Source organism: Dendropsophus ebraccatus, chromosome 15, assembly GCF_027789765.1.
Source record: "Dendropsophus ebraccatus isolate aDenEbr1 chromosome 15, aDenEbr1.pat, whole genome shotgun sequence".
NCBI lineage: Eukaryota > Metazoa > Chordata > Amphibia > Anura > Hylidae > Dendropsophus > Dendropsophus ebraccatus.
In genome coordinates, this window is record NC_091468.1 from 30,007,182 (window position 1) to 30,022,297 (window position 15,116).

The 15,116-nt window shown below is 44.4% G+C and overlaps 1 protein-coding gene across 2 annotated transcripts in view; it reads right to left on the minus strand.

Annotated features, from left to right (window-relative positions):
- Positions 1 to 664: 664 nt before the first annotated feature.
- The window catches only part of ARID4B (AT-rich interaction domain 4B), a 123,679-nt gene continuing 109,227 nt past the window's right edge, over positions 665 to 15,116 (minus strand). Inside the window, exons 24-25 of one of the 2 annotated variants that reach the window (XM_069955555.1) lie at positions 10,615 to 10,738; positions 665 to 827 (exon numbers count right to left, since the gene is read on the minus strand). In XM_069955555.1, coding sequence (XP_069811656.1) covers positions 728 to 827; positions 10,615 to 10,738 — 224 coding nt within the window. In that variant the 3' untranslated portion in view covers positions 665 to 727. Of the gene's footprint in view, positions 828 to 10,446; positions 10,739 to 15,116 lie in introns of both variants that reach the window. The other variant, XR_011360335.1, reaches the window with a different exon arrangement.

Sequence of the window (15,116 nt, forward strand, 5' to 3'; positions counted from 1 at the left end):
GTCTTCCTCCCCCTCTCTCTCAGCATAGCACATGCCAAGCCCCCCCCCCACTTCCTGTAATCTGTCTTTCTTAGGCTGTTAGTAGAGACATTATTCCTACCAACAGGCAGAGGACAGCATACTGCGGAGCAGTAAGACACCTAGCGGCCAGGCCTTCAGAGTTGTTTTTCTGGGGTAAGGAGTCATTTTTGGTAAATTAAGTGATTTACACAAATGTAAAAAGGCTATCAAATGAATTGAAGTGTTTTGAAAAGAGGGTGACCATTAAAAGTACTCTAAATTATATATATGTTACCATGAAATATTTGCTCATACAAATACTTCCACAGCGTTCTTCCTACCGTACTGCCCCCTATCCTGCTGAATTCCTAGCCAAAGCCATGAATGCTGAACACAAAATGTGATCAGGGAAAACACCTATTCTGGCTGCACGTCGACCCCTGTCCATCGAACGTGTTGTGGTTTTTACTTACAATTTGAAATTTATATAACAATGACATGTAACTAATGATTCCCAAAGTAACATTTTTGATCTGATAGACCACATCTTTTCAGCATTAAAAAAAGTTCTTGATGATTAATTATTAGTTTACTTGGATTGCAGATTCTTCATACAAAAAGTAAAAAAAAAAAAACTTAAAAAAGTTTCACAAACTATGGCATTTTATTTCATGTTTTTTTCTTACATGTCTTTACAATATAGTACATTGTTTACCACCTATTGGACTTAATATGGTATGTCTTGTAAGCTCAATGGAAATTTTCTAAAGTTCCAAAAACACTTGTAGTCCAATGTATTAGGTTTATGAAACAAAAATGAAATGTACCTAGCATGGAACAGAAATACAAAACAGAAAAAAAGATTAATATAAAAATAAAAACTACACAAACACATTAAGTTAACATGTAAAATGGAACACGCCAGAAGGTTTGAATGAAAACTATATTAACAGTCTTGGTTATATAGAAGCACTGCAGTCAGTTTACTAGCCTTAACTATAATTCCAAGCAATGTACAATGTACACTAATGCTCGCCAAAGGCTAGGTTCACATGTGTGTTTGGCTCTCCACCACAATTTTTCTTTTCTGTGCAACCGGGGAACAGAGAAACAGAAATAAACGGATGACTTTGAAAAGACCTGTGTGGTGAGATTGTCAGGTTGATCTCTAACTTGTCACTGCACAAGGAAATGTCTCTTTGACACTCATGGATCCCCTAAAAAATTGTATTTGGGGTCAAATAGCCCACCAGCAACTTCTAGACAGATATGACGTCAGGGCACTTAAATCAAAACTGAAATGAAATTTAACCCTATACAATCCCCACCCATAATCTAAGATTGTGTGTAATAGCTTTTTATTACACAAATTATGCTGTTTTTTCTGCAGCACATCCTGACTCACACCCTGAGGCTATGTTCACACTACGTATATTTCAGTCAGTATATTTCAGTCAGTATTGCAACGAAAACCAGGAGTGGATTAAAAACACAGAAAGGATCTGTTCACACAATGTTGAAATTGAGTGGATGGCCGCCATATAACAGTAAATAGCGGCCTACGTTATGTACCTTCGGTACAGTGTACCTCCCTAACAGCAGCCAGTCAACCTTTCTGGATCAGTGTCTTCTGGCGGTAGAGGATTTCTTGGAGGGTCTGTTGGTTTTTGGGGGGGGACCTCAATATGGCGTTGGACCCTGTTCTGGACTCTTCGTCCGGACACTCCTCTCTCCCCTTTTCTTCCCTGCATCGCGCCAAAAGGTCTCTTTACTCCTTCCAGTTGATGGATGCATGGCGCATCCTGCACCCGCAGGACAAAGATTTCACTTTCTTCTCTCACCCTCACAATTCTTACTCTCGTATCGATTATCTTTTTGTTTCCCACTCTCATCTGGACCGTGTGGTCGCCGCCTCTATAGACCCGATCTCCTTTTCGGATCACGCTCTCATCTCCCTCTCTCTCTCTTTTCCCCTACCGCACCCTAGATCGTGGCGCTGGCGCCTTAATGAGACCTTACTGAAGGACCCGGGGGTCCTCGCCGAAGTGCGAACTGAACTAACTAATTACTTTTCCACCAACGTCACCTCCGACGTGTCCCCATCAGTGATCTGGGAAGCTCACAAATGTTACATCAGAGGCACCCTTATTAAGCTCGCATCCCGGCTTAAGAAGGAACGCTCAGCGAAGATAAAATCACTGGTCTCCCAGATCGCTGATCTGGATAAAAGTCATAAGCGGACTCTTACCCCGACCGTGGGTGCGGAGCTGGCCGCCCTCCGTAGCAAGCTCCGGGACCTTACCTTCTCCTCTGCCAGGGCCTCGCTGGCGCGTTGCCGCCGCCACTATTTTGAATTCGACAAGAAGCCGGGCAAGACTCTGGCTCGTGCGCTCCGGGTCCAAAGGGCTCGCTCCTTTATACCTTTCATATCCTCTCCGTCGGGCTCTAAACTCTCTTTAACCTCGCACATAGCAGACGCTTTCCGTTCATATTATCATGAACTGTATAACCTTCCACCCTCGATGTCCTCTTCGGTTGCTTTGCGCTCGGCGATTTCCGATTACCTGTCGAGCTCAGGCCTCCCCTCCCTGCCGGAGGAGAGCATATCCCTATTGGAGGCCCCCATCACATCCACGGAGTGGAACTGGGCTATCAAATCCTCCCCGTCGGGAAAGGCCCCTGGCCCTGATGGGCTTACGCTTCCGTACTACAAAATCTTCTCTCCCCTGCTCCGTGATCACTTTCTAGCGGCCTATAATTCCCTTACTGCCGATTCTCATCTTCCCCTCGACTCCCTGCGCGCCCACATTACCGTTATCCCCAAGGACGGAAAAGACCCCTCCCTTTGTCAGAACTATCGCCCTATCTCCCTCCTGAACCTCGACCTAAAACTCTTTTCCAAGATCCTGGCCTCCCGTCTCACTCCACTTCTACAACCTATCATTCACCTAGACCAAGTGGGCTTTATGCCCACCCGGGAGGCCAGGGATAACACCACTAGGGCCCTTAATCTCATACACTATGCCCACTCTGGCACCCCACCCACGATGCTCCTCTCTACGGACGCGGAGAAGGCCTTTGACAGAGTCGGCTGGCACTTCCTGACCGCCACCCTCCAACATTTGGGACTAGGTCAGAACTTAAATATATCGGGGGTACGAGTGGGGTCGGTCACCCACAAGGTAGCGGCCTACGCGGACGATCTGCTCTTTTTTCTCACCCACCCTACGGTTTCTCTCCCCAATCTTCTCTCTGAACTTACCAGATTTCAAACCTTATCCAACTATAAAATTAACCTTCAGAAGTCCGAGGCGCTGAACCTCTCTCTTTCCCCCCTCGCTGGCCTCCACTCTCGCAGAATCTTTCCCTTTTTGCTGGTCGAGATCCTCTCTATCCTATCTAGGAGTCCAGCTTACCCCCTCTATCTCCGATCTATTCAGGGTTAATTTCCCTCCTATGCTGAAAAAGATTGAAGCGGACTTGTCTGGGTGGCACCGGGGCACCTTCACTTGGTTCGGCCGTTGTTCCATCTTCAAGATGAACATCCTTCCTAGACTTCTGTACCTCTTTCAAGCCCTGCCGATGTCGGTGCCCCTGAGCTTCTTCAGACAACTTTCCTCTTTGCTGACCAAGTTCATCTGGGCCCACAAACAGCCCAGAATAGCGAAATCAGTCTTGTATCGGCCAAAGACGCGTGGTGGGCTGGGCCTCCCCAACATTCTTCACTACTATGTAGCCAGTCACCTCGTCAGGGTTATAGACTGGCACCGACACTGTTCATCAAAACTGTGGGTCGGCCTTGAAATGTCTCTCGTCCCCCTCTCCCTGTTGGCGGCTCCTTGGCTTCCCAACTCCAGCAGTCGTCCCGACTCTTAAGATCTGCCAGAAATACTTCTCCTCGGCCTCTCTAGCTCCTCACCCATCCCCCTTGTTTCCGGTCATCGGCTCCCCCTCGTTTTCGGCTGGATCCGCTGACCCTGTTTTCCGGGAATGGCTCCAAGCTGGCTCCTTCCGTGCACGTAACTTTCTGCGGGGGTCAGCCTGGGTGTCCCTTACTGAACTCCGTGATCTCCCCGACCCTGCCCCTTTAGGGTTCTGGAGAGCCCTACAGTTGCACCACTTCCTACTCTCCTTACCTGCTCCATCCTCTTTTTCTCGCACGCTCACTCAGCTAGAAACGTTATGCCTTGGTGTGGGCCCTCTCCGACACTCTCTCTCCCTTCTATACGCCGTGCTGGGCTCCCCCCCGGAACAGCCGCCTCCTCCATTCCTTACCGCCTGGGAACAAGACTTACACATCTCATTTACGGGCCCACAAGTGGACCATATTTATACTTGTACTCATACCTCCTCCATCTCCTCCCGCTTACAGGAGGCGGGTTATAAGATTCTCTCTAGATGGTACCGGGTTTCGGTCCGCCTTCACAGAATCTTTCCTGATGTGTCCCCCCTGTGCTGGAGAAACTGCGGTGAGGAAGGGACCCTCCTCCATACCTTCTGGAGTTGCCCCAAACTGGTCCCCTTTTGGAGAGAGGTTTGGCGTATTGCCTCGACCTTTACTGACTCTCCTTTACCTTTCACTCCGTCACTGTTTCTCTTGCACCTGTCGGACATCCCGCTGAGAGGCTATCGCCGCTCCCTTCTCCGCCATCTGGTCAATGCCGCCAGGGCCTGTATCCCTGCCCTCTGGAGGCAACAGGCTCCCCCCACCGTTGCTATGTGGTTACGGAAGGTGGAGGACCTGAAATATATGGAGGACCTTACCGCCCAATTGCATGACCGGAACTCCAGGTTCTTTCAAACCTGGTACTACTGGGAACAGTTCGCTGATTCCGACGAATATAAGACCTTCATCTCTCAGTGAGGTGCCTTGCTCCCCCCCCACCTCCCCTGTTTTGTTTCTTCCAATGTTGATGTGTATGCAGATTGTCATCACCCTTGCCCTTCGTGTGCTCCTTGGTGTTGTAGCTTCCCCCCTTTACCCCTCCCTCCCCCCTCTCCATTTGTTACTGCCTCTCGCTCCTCTCTACTCCTGAGCGACAGCTCTTTTTTCTCTCACATGATGAGTCGCCCCCCATTTTCACAGATGGCCTCCCCGTTGTGGGAGTTACTCGGTGTAAACTCTGTTGGTAATGTTGAGCCATGTTGGCTCTTTGTCTTATAGTTCGCGCACCCGACGGTGCTGTGTTCTTACTCTGAAGTGTACAGCTGATGGTATACTTGTATCTTTTTGGAAAATTTTGAAAATGAATAAAATTTAGAATTCAAAAAAAAAAAACAAAAAACAAAAAAAAAAAACAGTAAATAGCGGCCATTATTTCAATACAACAGCCGTTGTTTTAAAATAACAGCAAATATTTGCCATTAAATGGCAGCCATCCACTCAATTACAACATTGTGTGAACAGATCCTTTCTCTGTTTTTAATCCACTCCTGGTTTTCGTTGCAATACTGACTGAAATATACTGACTGAAATATACATATACTGACTGAAATATACGTAGTGTGAACGCAGCCTGAAGCTGCTGAAAATCCTCACTGCCTGCTCCACTCTGTCTCCCCTCCTCTGTCCATCCCCTCCCTTCTCAGACAGTCGTCACATGATCTTGTTCTCTTCCTCTACCAGGCAAGCTGTAACAACTCATCTGTAACCCCGCCCACCACTGACATCACACAGTAATCACCTGGCCAAGGGCGGGGAAACAACAGCCTCTCCTGAGCAGTATAGGTGAAAAGAGACACTGTGGTTTCATCTCTAATCTATGTAGATGAACAAATAGACAGAAGGATAGATACTGTGTTTACTGTGCAAAGCAAAAGCAGAAGCAGATCAAGAAACATGGGCTGAAACATCCAGCAGTTAGCTCTGGGGTGCCATGCATGCTGGGAGATATAGTTTCCCAGCTGGGTGCCATAATGGAAAAAGTTGGAATTTTTGGGTACGAGCAGTGTATACAAGTAGGAAGGGTGTCAAACAATTAGTGGGCAATTGGTGAGTTCACCTATATGCTTTTTGTACATTTTATTTTCATGGGATTACTGGAGTTCCCCTTTAACCCAATTACATGGTGGTCTCAAATACACTTTAAACTGATGAGTTTATTTCCATATCTCTGTTACCCAAACATAATTAAGGAGGAGAAACAAGCACAGTTACGAACCTAGCCTAAGAGGCAAATGACATCCCGGAGAGAAACATAGAACTGATAGTGTTCAGAATTTGCTCACAAATAATTCCACCAGTTTTTGGATGTGTAACAAGTAAAAAAATGTCCATCTGATTCTGCTCTGAAAGTTAAAGGTACGGAAGTCATCATTATTATAGCGCATTTCCCATCACATTTATTTTTATTGAAAAATGTCAAGTGTACAAACTGAATGTCTGAAGAATATAGGACACGGATAACTGGACTGAAGTACTATTAGAACCAAACAATCTGTGCTTTATTTTACGAATGCCAAGTCAAGCCAATGACATCTGCAAAGAGAAAAACTGGTTTGCTTTCATTAACCATCGCACATTACACTTTCAACTCAACAGTTTCTGTTGAAGAATATTATTATTGGAAAAAAAAAAACAATTAAAGCACAACACATTTAGGGTCATTTACCAAGTGCAGTGCCTATGTACACAACAATGAATAATACAAACTGACTAGTAATATATGGCAGCCAAGCCTATATAACTACTCCCTTTCACTACCCAACATACCATGATATTCACAGACTGGATTATTCCATCACTAAGACAGACCACTATAACTCAAGGCAAGAGATGAGTGAAGCAAGCTTTGTTAGAGTTTAGACAAAGCGAAAAATCAGCTTTTGAATCCCGATGTCTGCCTGCTACGTTGAGAAGGTGGATACAGCCCGAGGACTGTCTGGAAAACATGCAGCCAGTATGCATCCAGCACTGCAATACAGGTTTTGTGTGGACTTGGCATAAAATTACAACTTTTTTTGGCCTCTGATGACCGCTATTTCGAACCCAAATAATGGCCGCTATTTGTGGAATAATGGCTGTTGTTTTTAAACAGCCATTATTTGAGCTCGAAATGACATCCGTAAAAAAAACAAAAAACCTGCCATAAAGCAATGGGGGATATTTATGAAAAGTCCTGCACGAGGCATACGCCAGAGAGAAGGCGCAGATTTACCCCTTCTGCCTGGCGTATGCCTGCCGTATCTCCTGCAGCATGGCGGGGAGGAGGTGTGGCCTCCAAGCACGCCTCATTATTCATGATTTACACTTGCCAGTAGGCATAAATCATGATCCAAATCTACACCTGCTGGAAGATTTGGTACACCGGGTGCAGACTCGTGCAACCGGCCAGATTTACATGCACCTCTTAGTGAATCCGGCTGAGAAAGAGTACGACAGTCTTCATAAATCCCCCCCAATGTGTGGTTGTGGACTTGCATCGCAAGTCCACAGCAAATATGCTTCTAAGAGTGTATGCAGATTTTGTGTGGATATTTCTGTAACATAATATCCACATAAGATAACATTTTTTGTGGTTAAAAACAGGTTTTATTTAGTGCATTCTATGGCACAATTCACATTATGTTTTGGGGCTCCAAAACCATATTTGGATACCATTAATATATTGTCATTCTGTTAAAAAGCTATGCTGACTTAGGGCCTGTTCACACTTAGCAAATTCAGCGGAATCCCACGTGCCTCAGTGTCAAACAGAGTGGCGGAATTCCGCGGTGGGCCATAGACAAATTTGCTCAGTGTAAACAGGCCCATATACTGCACCGTAATGCCCATTCAATTCCCATGCAGCAGGCCCATTCATTCCTAAACATGATCAACTAGTGACTAAGGGGGACAATTAACAAAGATACGGCGGGCTGTATGCCAGGGAGAAGGTGCAGATTCGCCCCTTCTCCCTCGCGTATGCCTGCCGTATTCCCCACTCGCCCAATCCCCCCCCCCCCCCCCCCCCGCACCTCATTTATCATGATTTACGCCTGCTCGCAGTTGTAAATCATGGTGGAAATCGACACCTGCTCCAGCCATATGGCAGAATTAATATATATATATATATATATATAATTTTTTCTAGAAGAAGGAGAGGGGAGGAATGCTGGCAGCACGCTGATGAGAAAAGCACCATGAACCCACATCGCAGCCACAGACACAAGAACGATACTGTTATATAAACAACTTATGCTAAACATCACGTTGCGCCAGCCTGACGGCGCAGGACAGGATACTACTGACCATTTATGGACTAACCAATCAGAGTGTGACATGTATGTGTCTTGGGGCTTAAAACCCCGCCTGCATTAAACATTTATATATATTTCATGTGAAACCAAATAAAGGGTGAGTGCGCACTCCTAAACTCAGCTGAGTGAAGAGGATATACAGTCTTTTTGCCTGGTGTCATGTCCTTATCGCTACTTAATTTGGACAGGGATAGTCACTTGGGAATAAGGGAGATAAAATGTAAATCTTGCCTTATCAATACTACATGTCTTGTACTGCACTTTACCTGTGCTAGGATGAGCTGCTCCTTTGGGAACCAGGTGATGGCAGTTTCATTTAATTTTTTTCTGGGACCTTGTGTGATCTGTACAGGACCCTGAAAATGTTCCTGTCCTCTACATAGAAAGGAATTTACAGTAGGCTTCAGTAGCTATTTCTGACTGTTGTATGTAAGGATTTTATCCATATTAGTAATCTGCTTATTTTTCACTAAACATACAATGGTTGTCCTGGAACCAAATAATATTGTATGTTGAGGGACCACTAACAATATATATATATATATATATATATATATATATATATATATATATATATATATATATATATATATCTTTACGTTAGCGACATGGTACACTCATTTTTTAATATCTATAGAGCAGTTGTTTACCGTGTGTACGCTGGGAGGAGTATATACGGTGAGCCCTTGCACCTGTGAGTTGCTGCTGCACCTTCTGTTTTTTGTCTGTACTTAAGCCACGAGCAGCATGCAACCTGCAGTGTGAATAGATGTGCGGCCAATTTTCCCTTTTTTTCTGTTGAATGTGGGGTGTGTGGCTACCTCCTGTTGGCCTGCACTCCACCCATGTCTCAAGGGTGCTATAAAAGAGATCATTTGGCTCCTATCTGCCCAGTTGTAGGCTTATTCAGCCCAGGAGAGGCCATTGCTAGTGTGAATATGCTAGAGTAGGGACCATGTCTCGAGGACGCCTTAACGTTGGCGACATGGTACACTCTGTTTGATGAAATAGTTTGCTAAGATCCTCATTTTTTAATATCTACAGAGCAGGTGTTTACCGTGTGTACGCTGGGAGGAGTATATACGGTGAGCCAAACTGGATCGGGGGGAGGGAATGGCAGGTCCCACTACCAAACCTACCTGCCATTCCATGTACATTCAGGCCCGGCAACAATAAATAATAACTCATCTCACACTACATATCACCCTAGGTGAGATGTACACCCCCTCGAACACTTCTCCAGTGACATGTCTACTATATAATACTATATATACTCAGAATATACAGTACATGGGGGAAGCCCTCAGTAGCTGTGTATGCGCCAGCCTCTGCAGAGCAGCTTAAAATAACAATTACAGCCCTGCAACTCTGTGCACAGGTCCTATTCTTTTTAGTAAGGTTTGTGCATGGAACTTACACGTGGTTAGAAAGTTTCCACAGCAAACTGAACGCCCGGCAACAGCTGTGGTAGCACACAGAAATTCAGGAGCCTGGAACTATCCCTATTGGCTGTACCAATGTTTTCTCGTACTTCCTAGGGCAGCATCCAACTTCTTCAGCCACCGGTATGCAAATGCCGAATGATGGGACTCAAGCATGCTCCAGTTGCACTTATCTCTATCCGGTACACTAAACAGCCCGGGGTACTAAGAACAGCCCTGGGCAGGAGAATGCAAAGCTGAAAGGGACTGTACTACCAGGCCCAGGCTGAAGCACTGGAGGCGGGCCGACCCACCCCCAGTGGGAAGAAACTCCAGCCCCTCCATGATGTAACTCCATTAGAATCAATGGAACCCTATCATAGAGGGGCTAGGGTTTCCTCCCACTAAGGGTGGGTCGGCCCGCCTCCAGTGCTTCAGCCTGGGCCTGGTGGTAGAGTCACTTGAAGGTGAAGATGCTGCAGCTGCACATTTTCCCTTCTCCCAGCAAAAGATTCAGAGCTGTAAATGGTTTTATGTGGGGCCAAATGTTTAAGCCTAGCAATGCCCCTGGTCTGTAGTGCAAGAAACTGGCATAATGTAAGCTTGTTTACAACTACTGCGTTACAATCTGCACAGCACTTTGTAAAGGACCCTTAATATATTTACTGCAAAACCAGCATATAACATACAACAGTAGCCTCCTCCTGCCACAGCGGAAGGCATCAGGAGCAAAACAGAATTCCCAGTCTAGTTGGAAACAGTTATTGCTTGAAGAAAATCTGTTTACCTCTACGTCATAAAAAGTGCACTTAAGTGCATGGACAACACATCAAAAATGCAATAGAAAATAGTGCCTGTCTGTACTTGCGTTGCTGTAAAGTATAAAAAGAAGTCCATGGCCTCAACAAGTTGAACAAGAGTAAGTGCAAAGTGCCTGGAAAAGTCCCTCTGTCACCTGCACTCAACAGCCATTGCATTCTGTGTTGATGTTGATAGGGATGGGTCTGCTAAGGTCAACATTACAGCTGCAGTGATTGAACTTGAAGAAGGTGATGATGACATGGTGGACAGAACTGCACCTGTGAACAATAAAACATTAATAAAAAAAAAAAAATGACATTAATCCAATATGCATAAGCCTTCTACATACAGAAGAGAAATGTATGAAGTGGCTCTACATTAAATTATAGTAGGGGAGGGTGTATGAAGCGGGTCTGCATGTAATTAGACTGGGGTGTGGTTATGAAGCAGCTCTAAATGTAATTATACTGGGGGAGAATGTATGGAGTGGTTCTACATGTAATTATACTGGAGGCAAGGGTGTATGAAGCAGCTCTGCATGTAATTATACTGGGGTCTATATATGAAGTGGTTCTACATGTAATTTTAGTGGGGGGAGGGTGTATGAAGTGGCTCTGCATTTAATTATACTGGGGGAGAGTGTATGAAGTGGCTGTACATGTAATTATACTGGAGGCAAGGGTGTATGAAATTATACTGGGGGGGTATGAAGCAGCTCTACATGTAATTATACTGGGGGGGTATGAAGCTGCTCTACATGTAATTATACTGGGGGGTATAAAGCGGCTCTACATGTAATTATACTGGGGGGGAGAGTGTATGAAGCGGCTGTACATGTAACTATACTGGGGGGGTTTGAAGAGTATCTACATGTAATTATACTAGTGGGGTTATAAGGCGGCTCTACATTTAATTATAATGGGGGTTATGAAGTGTCTCTACGTGTAATTATACTAGGGGGTTAAGAAGTGGGGTCTACATGTAATTAAACTGGGGGGTTAAGAAGCGTCTCTACATGTAATTATACTGGGGGGAGAGTGTATGAAGTGGCTGCACATGTAAATATACTGGGGGGTTATGAAGCGGCTATACATGTAAATATACTGGGGGGTTATGAAGCGGCTCTACATGTAATTATACTAGGGGGGTTATGAAGCGGCTCTACATGTAATTATACTGGGGGAGAGTGTATGAAGTGGCTGTACATGTAATTATACTGGAGGCAAGGGTGTATGAAATTATACTGGGGGGGTATGAAGCAGCTCTACATGTAATTATACTGGGGGGGTATGAAGCGGCTCTACATGTAATTATACTGGGGGGTATAAAGCGGCTCTACATGTAATTATACTGGGGGGAGAGTGTATGAAGCGGCTGTACATGTAACTATACTGGGGGGGTTTGAAGAGTATCTACATGTAATTATACTAGTGGGATTATGAAGCGGCTCTACATTTAATTATAATGGGGGTTATGAAGTGTCTCTACGTGTAATTATACTAGGGGGTTAAGAAGTGGGGTCTACATGTAATTAAACTGGGGGGTTAAGAAGCGTCTCTACATGTAATTATACTGGGGGGAGAGTGTATGAAGTGGCTGCACATGTAAATATACTGGGGGGTTATGAAGCGGCTCTACATGTAAATATACTGGGGGGTTATGAAGCGGCTCTACATGTAATTATACTAAGGGGGTTATGAAGCGGCTCTACATGTAATTATACTAGGGGGGTTATGAAGCGGCTCTACATGTAATTATACTGGGGGGGTTATGAAGTGTCTCTACATGTAATTATACTAGGGGGGTTATGAAGTGGCTCTACATGTAATTATACTGGGGGGGTTATGAAGCTCTCTACATGTAATTATACAGGGGGGTTATGAAGTGGCTCTACATGTAATTATACTGGGGGGTTATGAAGCGGCTCTGCATGTAATTATACTGGGGGGAGAGTGTATGAAGTGGCTGTCCATGCAACTATACTGGGGGTTATGAAGCGTCTTTACATGTAATTATACTAGGCGGATATGAAGCAGCTCTGCATGTAATTATACTGGAGGCAAGGGTGTATGAAATTATACTGGGGGGTATGAAGCAGCTCTACATGTAATTATACTGGGGGGTATGAAGCGGCTCTACATGTAATTATACTAGGGGGTATGAAGCGGCTCTACATGTAATTATACTGGGGGGGGAGAGTGTATGAAGCGGCTGTACATATAACTATACTGGGGGGGTTTGAAGAGTATCTACATGTAATTATACTAGTGGGGTTATGAAGCGGCTCTACATTTAATTATAATGGGGGGTTATGAAGCGTCTCTACGTGTAATTATACTAGGGGGTTATGAAGTGGGGTCTACATGTAATTAAACTGGGGGGTTAAGAAGCGTCTCTACATGTAATTATACTGGGGGGAGAGTTTATGAAGTGGCTGCTGGGGGGTTATAAGTCGGCTCTACATGCAAATATACTGGGGGTTATGAAGCGGCTCTACATGTAATTATACTAAGGGGGTTATGAAGCGGCTCTACATGTAATTATACTGGGGGGGTTATGAAGCGGCTCTACATGTAATTATACTAGGGGGGTTATGAAGCGGGGTCTACATGTAATTATACTGGAGGTTATGAAGCGTCTCTACATGTAATTATACTAGGGGGGGTTATGAAGCGGCTCTTCATGTATTTATACTGGGGGGGTTATGAAGCTCTCTACATGTAATTATACAGGGGGGTTATGAAGCGGCTCTACATGTAATTATACTGGGGGGTTATGAAGCGGCTCTGCATGTAATTATACTGGGGGGTTATGAAGCGGCTCTGCATGTAATTATACTGGGGGGAGAGTGTATGAAGTGGCAGTCCATGTAACTATACTGGGGGTTATGAAGCATCTTTACATGTAATTATACTAATGGGATATGAAGCGGCTCTGCATGTAATTATACTGGGGGGGTTATGAAGCGGCTCTACATTTAATTATACTGGTATGGTTATGAAGCGGCTCTACATGTAATTATATTGGGGGAGAGAGTGTATGAAGTGGCTGTACATGCAATTATACTGGAGGGCAGGGTGTATAAAACCGCCGTACTGTGCCGACACCCTTCTACATGTAATTAGACTGAAGGAAAGGGTGTGTGATTTGGCCCTATGATTATAATGTAGGGGTCAATTAAGTAACTATACATGTAATTTTATTGGGGGAGGGTGCATGAAGAGGCTCTACGTGTGATTATACTGGAGTAAGGGTGTATGAAGCTGCTCTATATGCAATAATACTGGGTGGGTATAAAGTGGCTCTACTGGGAGAGAGAGTGTATATGAAGTGGCAGTACATGTTAATATACTAGGGGAGGTTGTATGAAGTGGCTGTACATGTAATTATACTGGGGGAGGGTATATGCAGTGGCTATACATGTAATTATACTGGGGGAGGGTGTATGAAGCTGCTCCACATGTTATAATATTGAAAGGAGGGTGCATGAAGTGGTTGTACATGTTATTATACTGGGGGGGAGGCCACATGTGATAATACTGGGGGAGGGTAAATTAAGTGGTTGTACATGTAATTATACTGGGGGGAGGGTGTATAAGGCAGCTCTACATGTAATTATACTGGGGGTTGTATTAAGTAGCTTCACATGTAATAATGCTGAGGGGACTGTTATGAAGTGGCTTTACATGTAATTATACTAGGGGAAGATGTATGAAGCAGGTCTACATGTAATTATACTAGGGGAGGGTGTATGAAGTGGCTGTATACCCTTCCCCAGTGTAAAAAGCAACTGATCAGCTGTTCCCACTTCCCACTTTTCCTTTAAAAGGGTTCTCCAGCAAAAAAAAAAAAAAAAAATTAACTGATGCCAGAGATTTGTAATTTACTTCTATTTAAAAATCTCCAGTATCTCCAATCTTTCAGTACTTATCAGCTGCTATATGTCCTGCAGGAAGTGGTGTATTCTTTCCAGTCTGAAGAGCATGAGAGGTTTTTATGGGGATTTGCTTCTGTTATGGACAGTTCCTGTCACGGACAGAACAACTTCCTGCAGGTCATTTATCAGCTAATAAGTACTGGAAGACTGGAGATTTATAAACAGAAGTAAATTACAAATCTCCTGCATTTTCTGACACCCATTTTTTTCACTTGATTACCCCTTTAAAGAGGTTGCATAAGTAACCTCACCACTAAGGCTTTGCAGGGGCACCACTTAGGCTATTTTCACACACAGCAGTGTTTTTTGTTTTGTTTTTAAGGCTGGAAACACACACACACAGCAGTTTTTGCGCCAAAACCAGAAGTGGATTAAAATAGGATTGGAAACATAGAGGGAGCGCATTTACTTTTCTTTCCTATTGGACCCACTTCTGGTTGTGGCATAAAAACTTTTGAACCAAAACTAAGAGTAGATTTAAAAGTGTTGGGTCCACCACTGGTTTTGGCTCAAAAACTGCAGTGGCAGCTTAAAAAAACAAAACAAAAAAGCACATCTGTGTTTGACAGCCGCCTTACTGAGGCTTTCTGCCATTACCATCACTATTACTGTCAAGACACCTGCACCATTGATCATAGTATGTGGGCCTGGTTTTATCTGCATGTAGCAGCCATGGTGTAAGAATATTTCCTTATTTTATCAATAACTATGAGGATTGG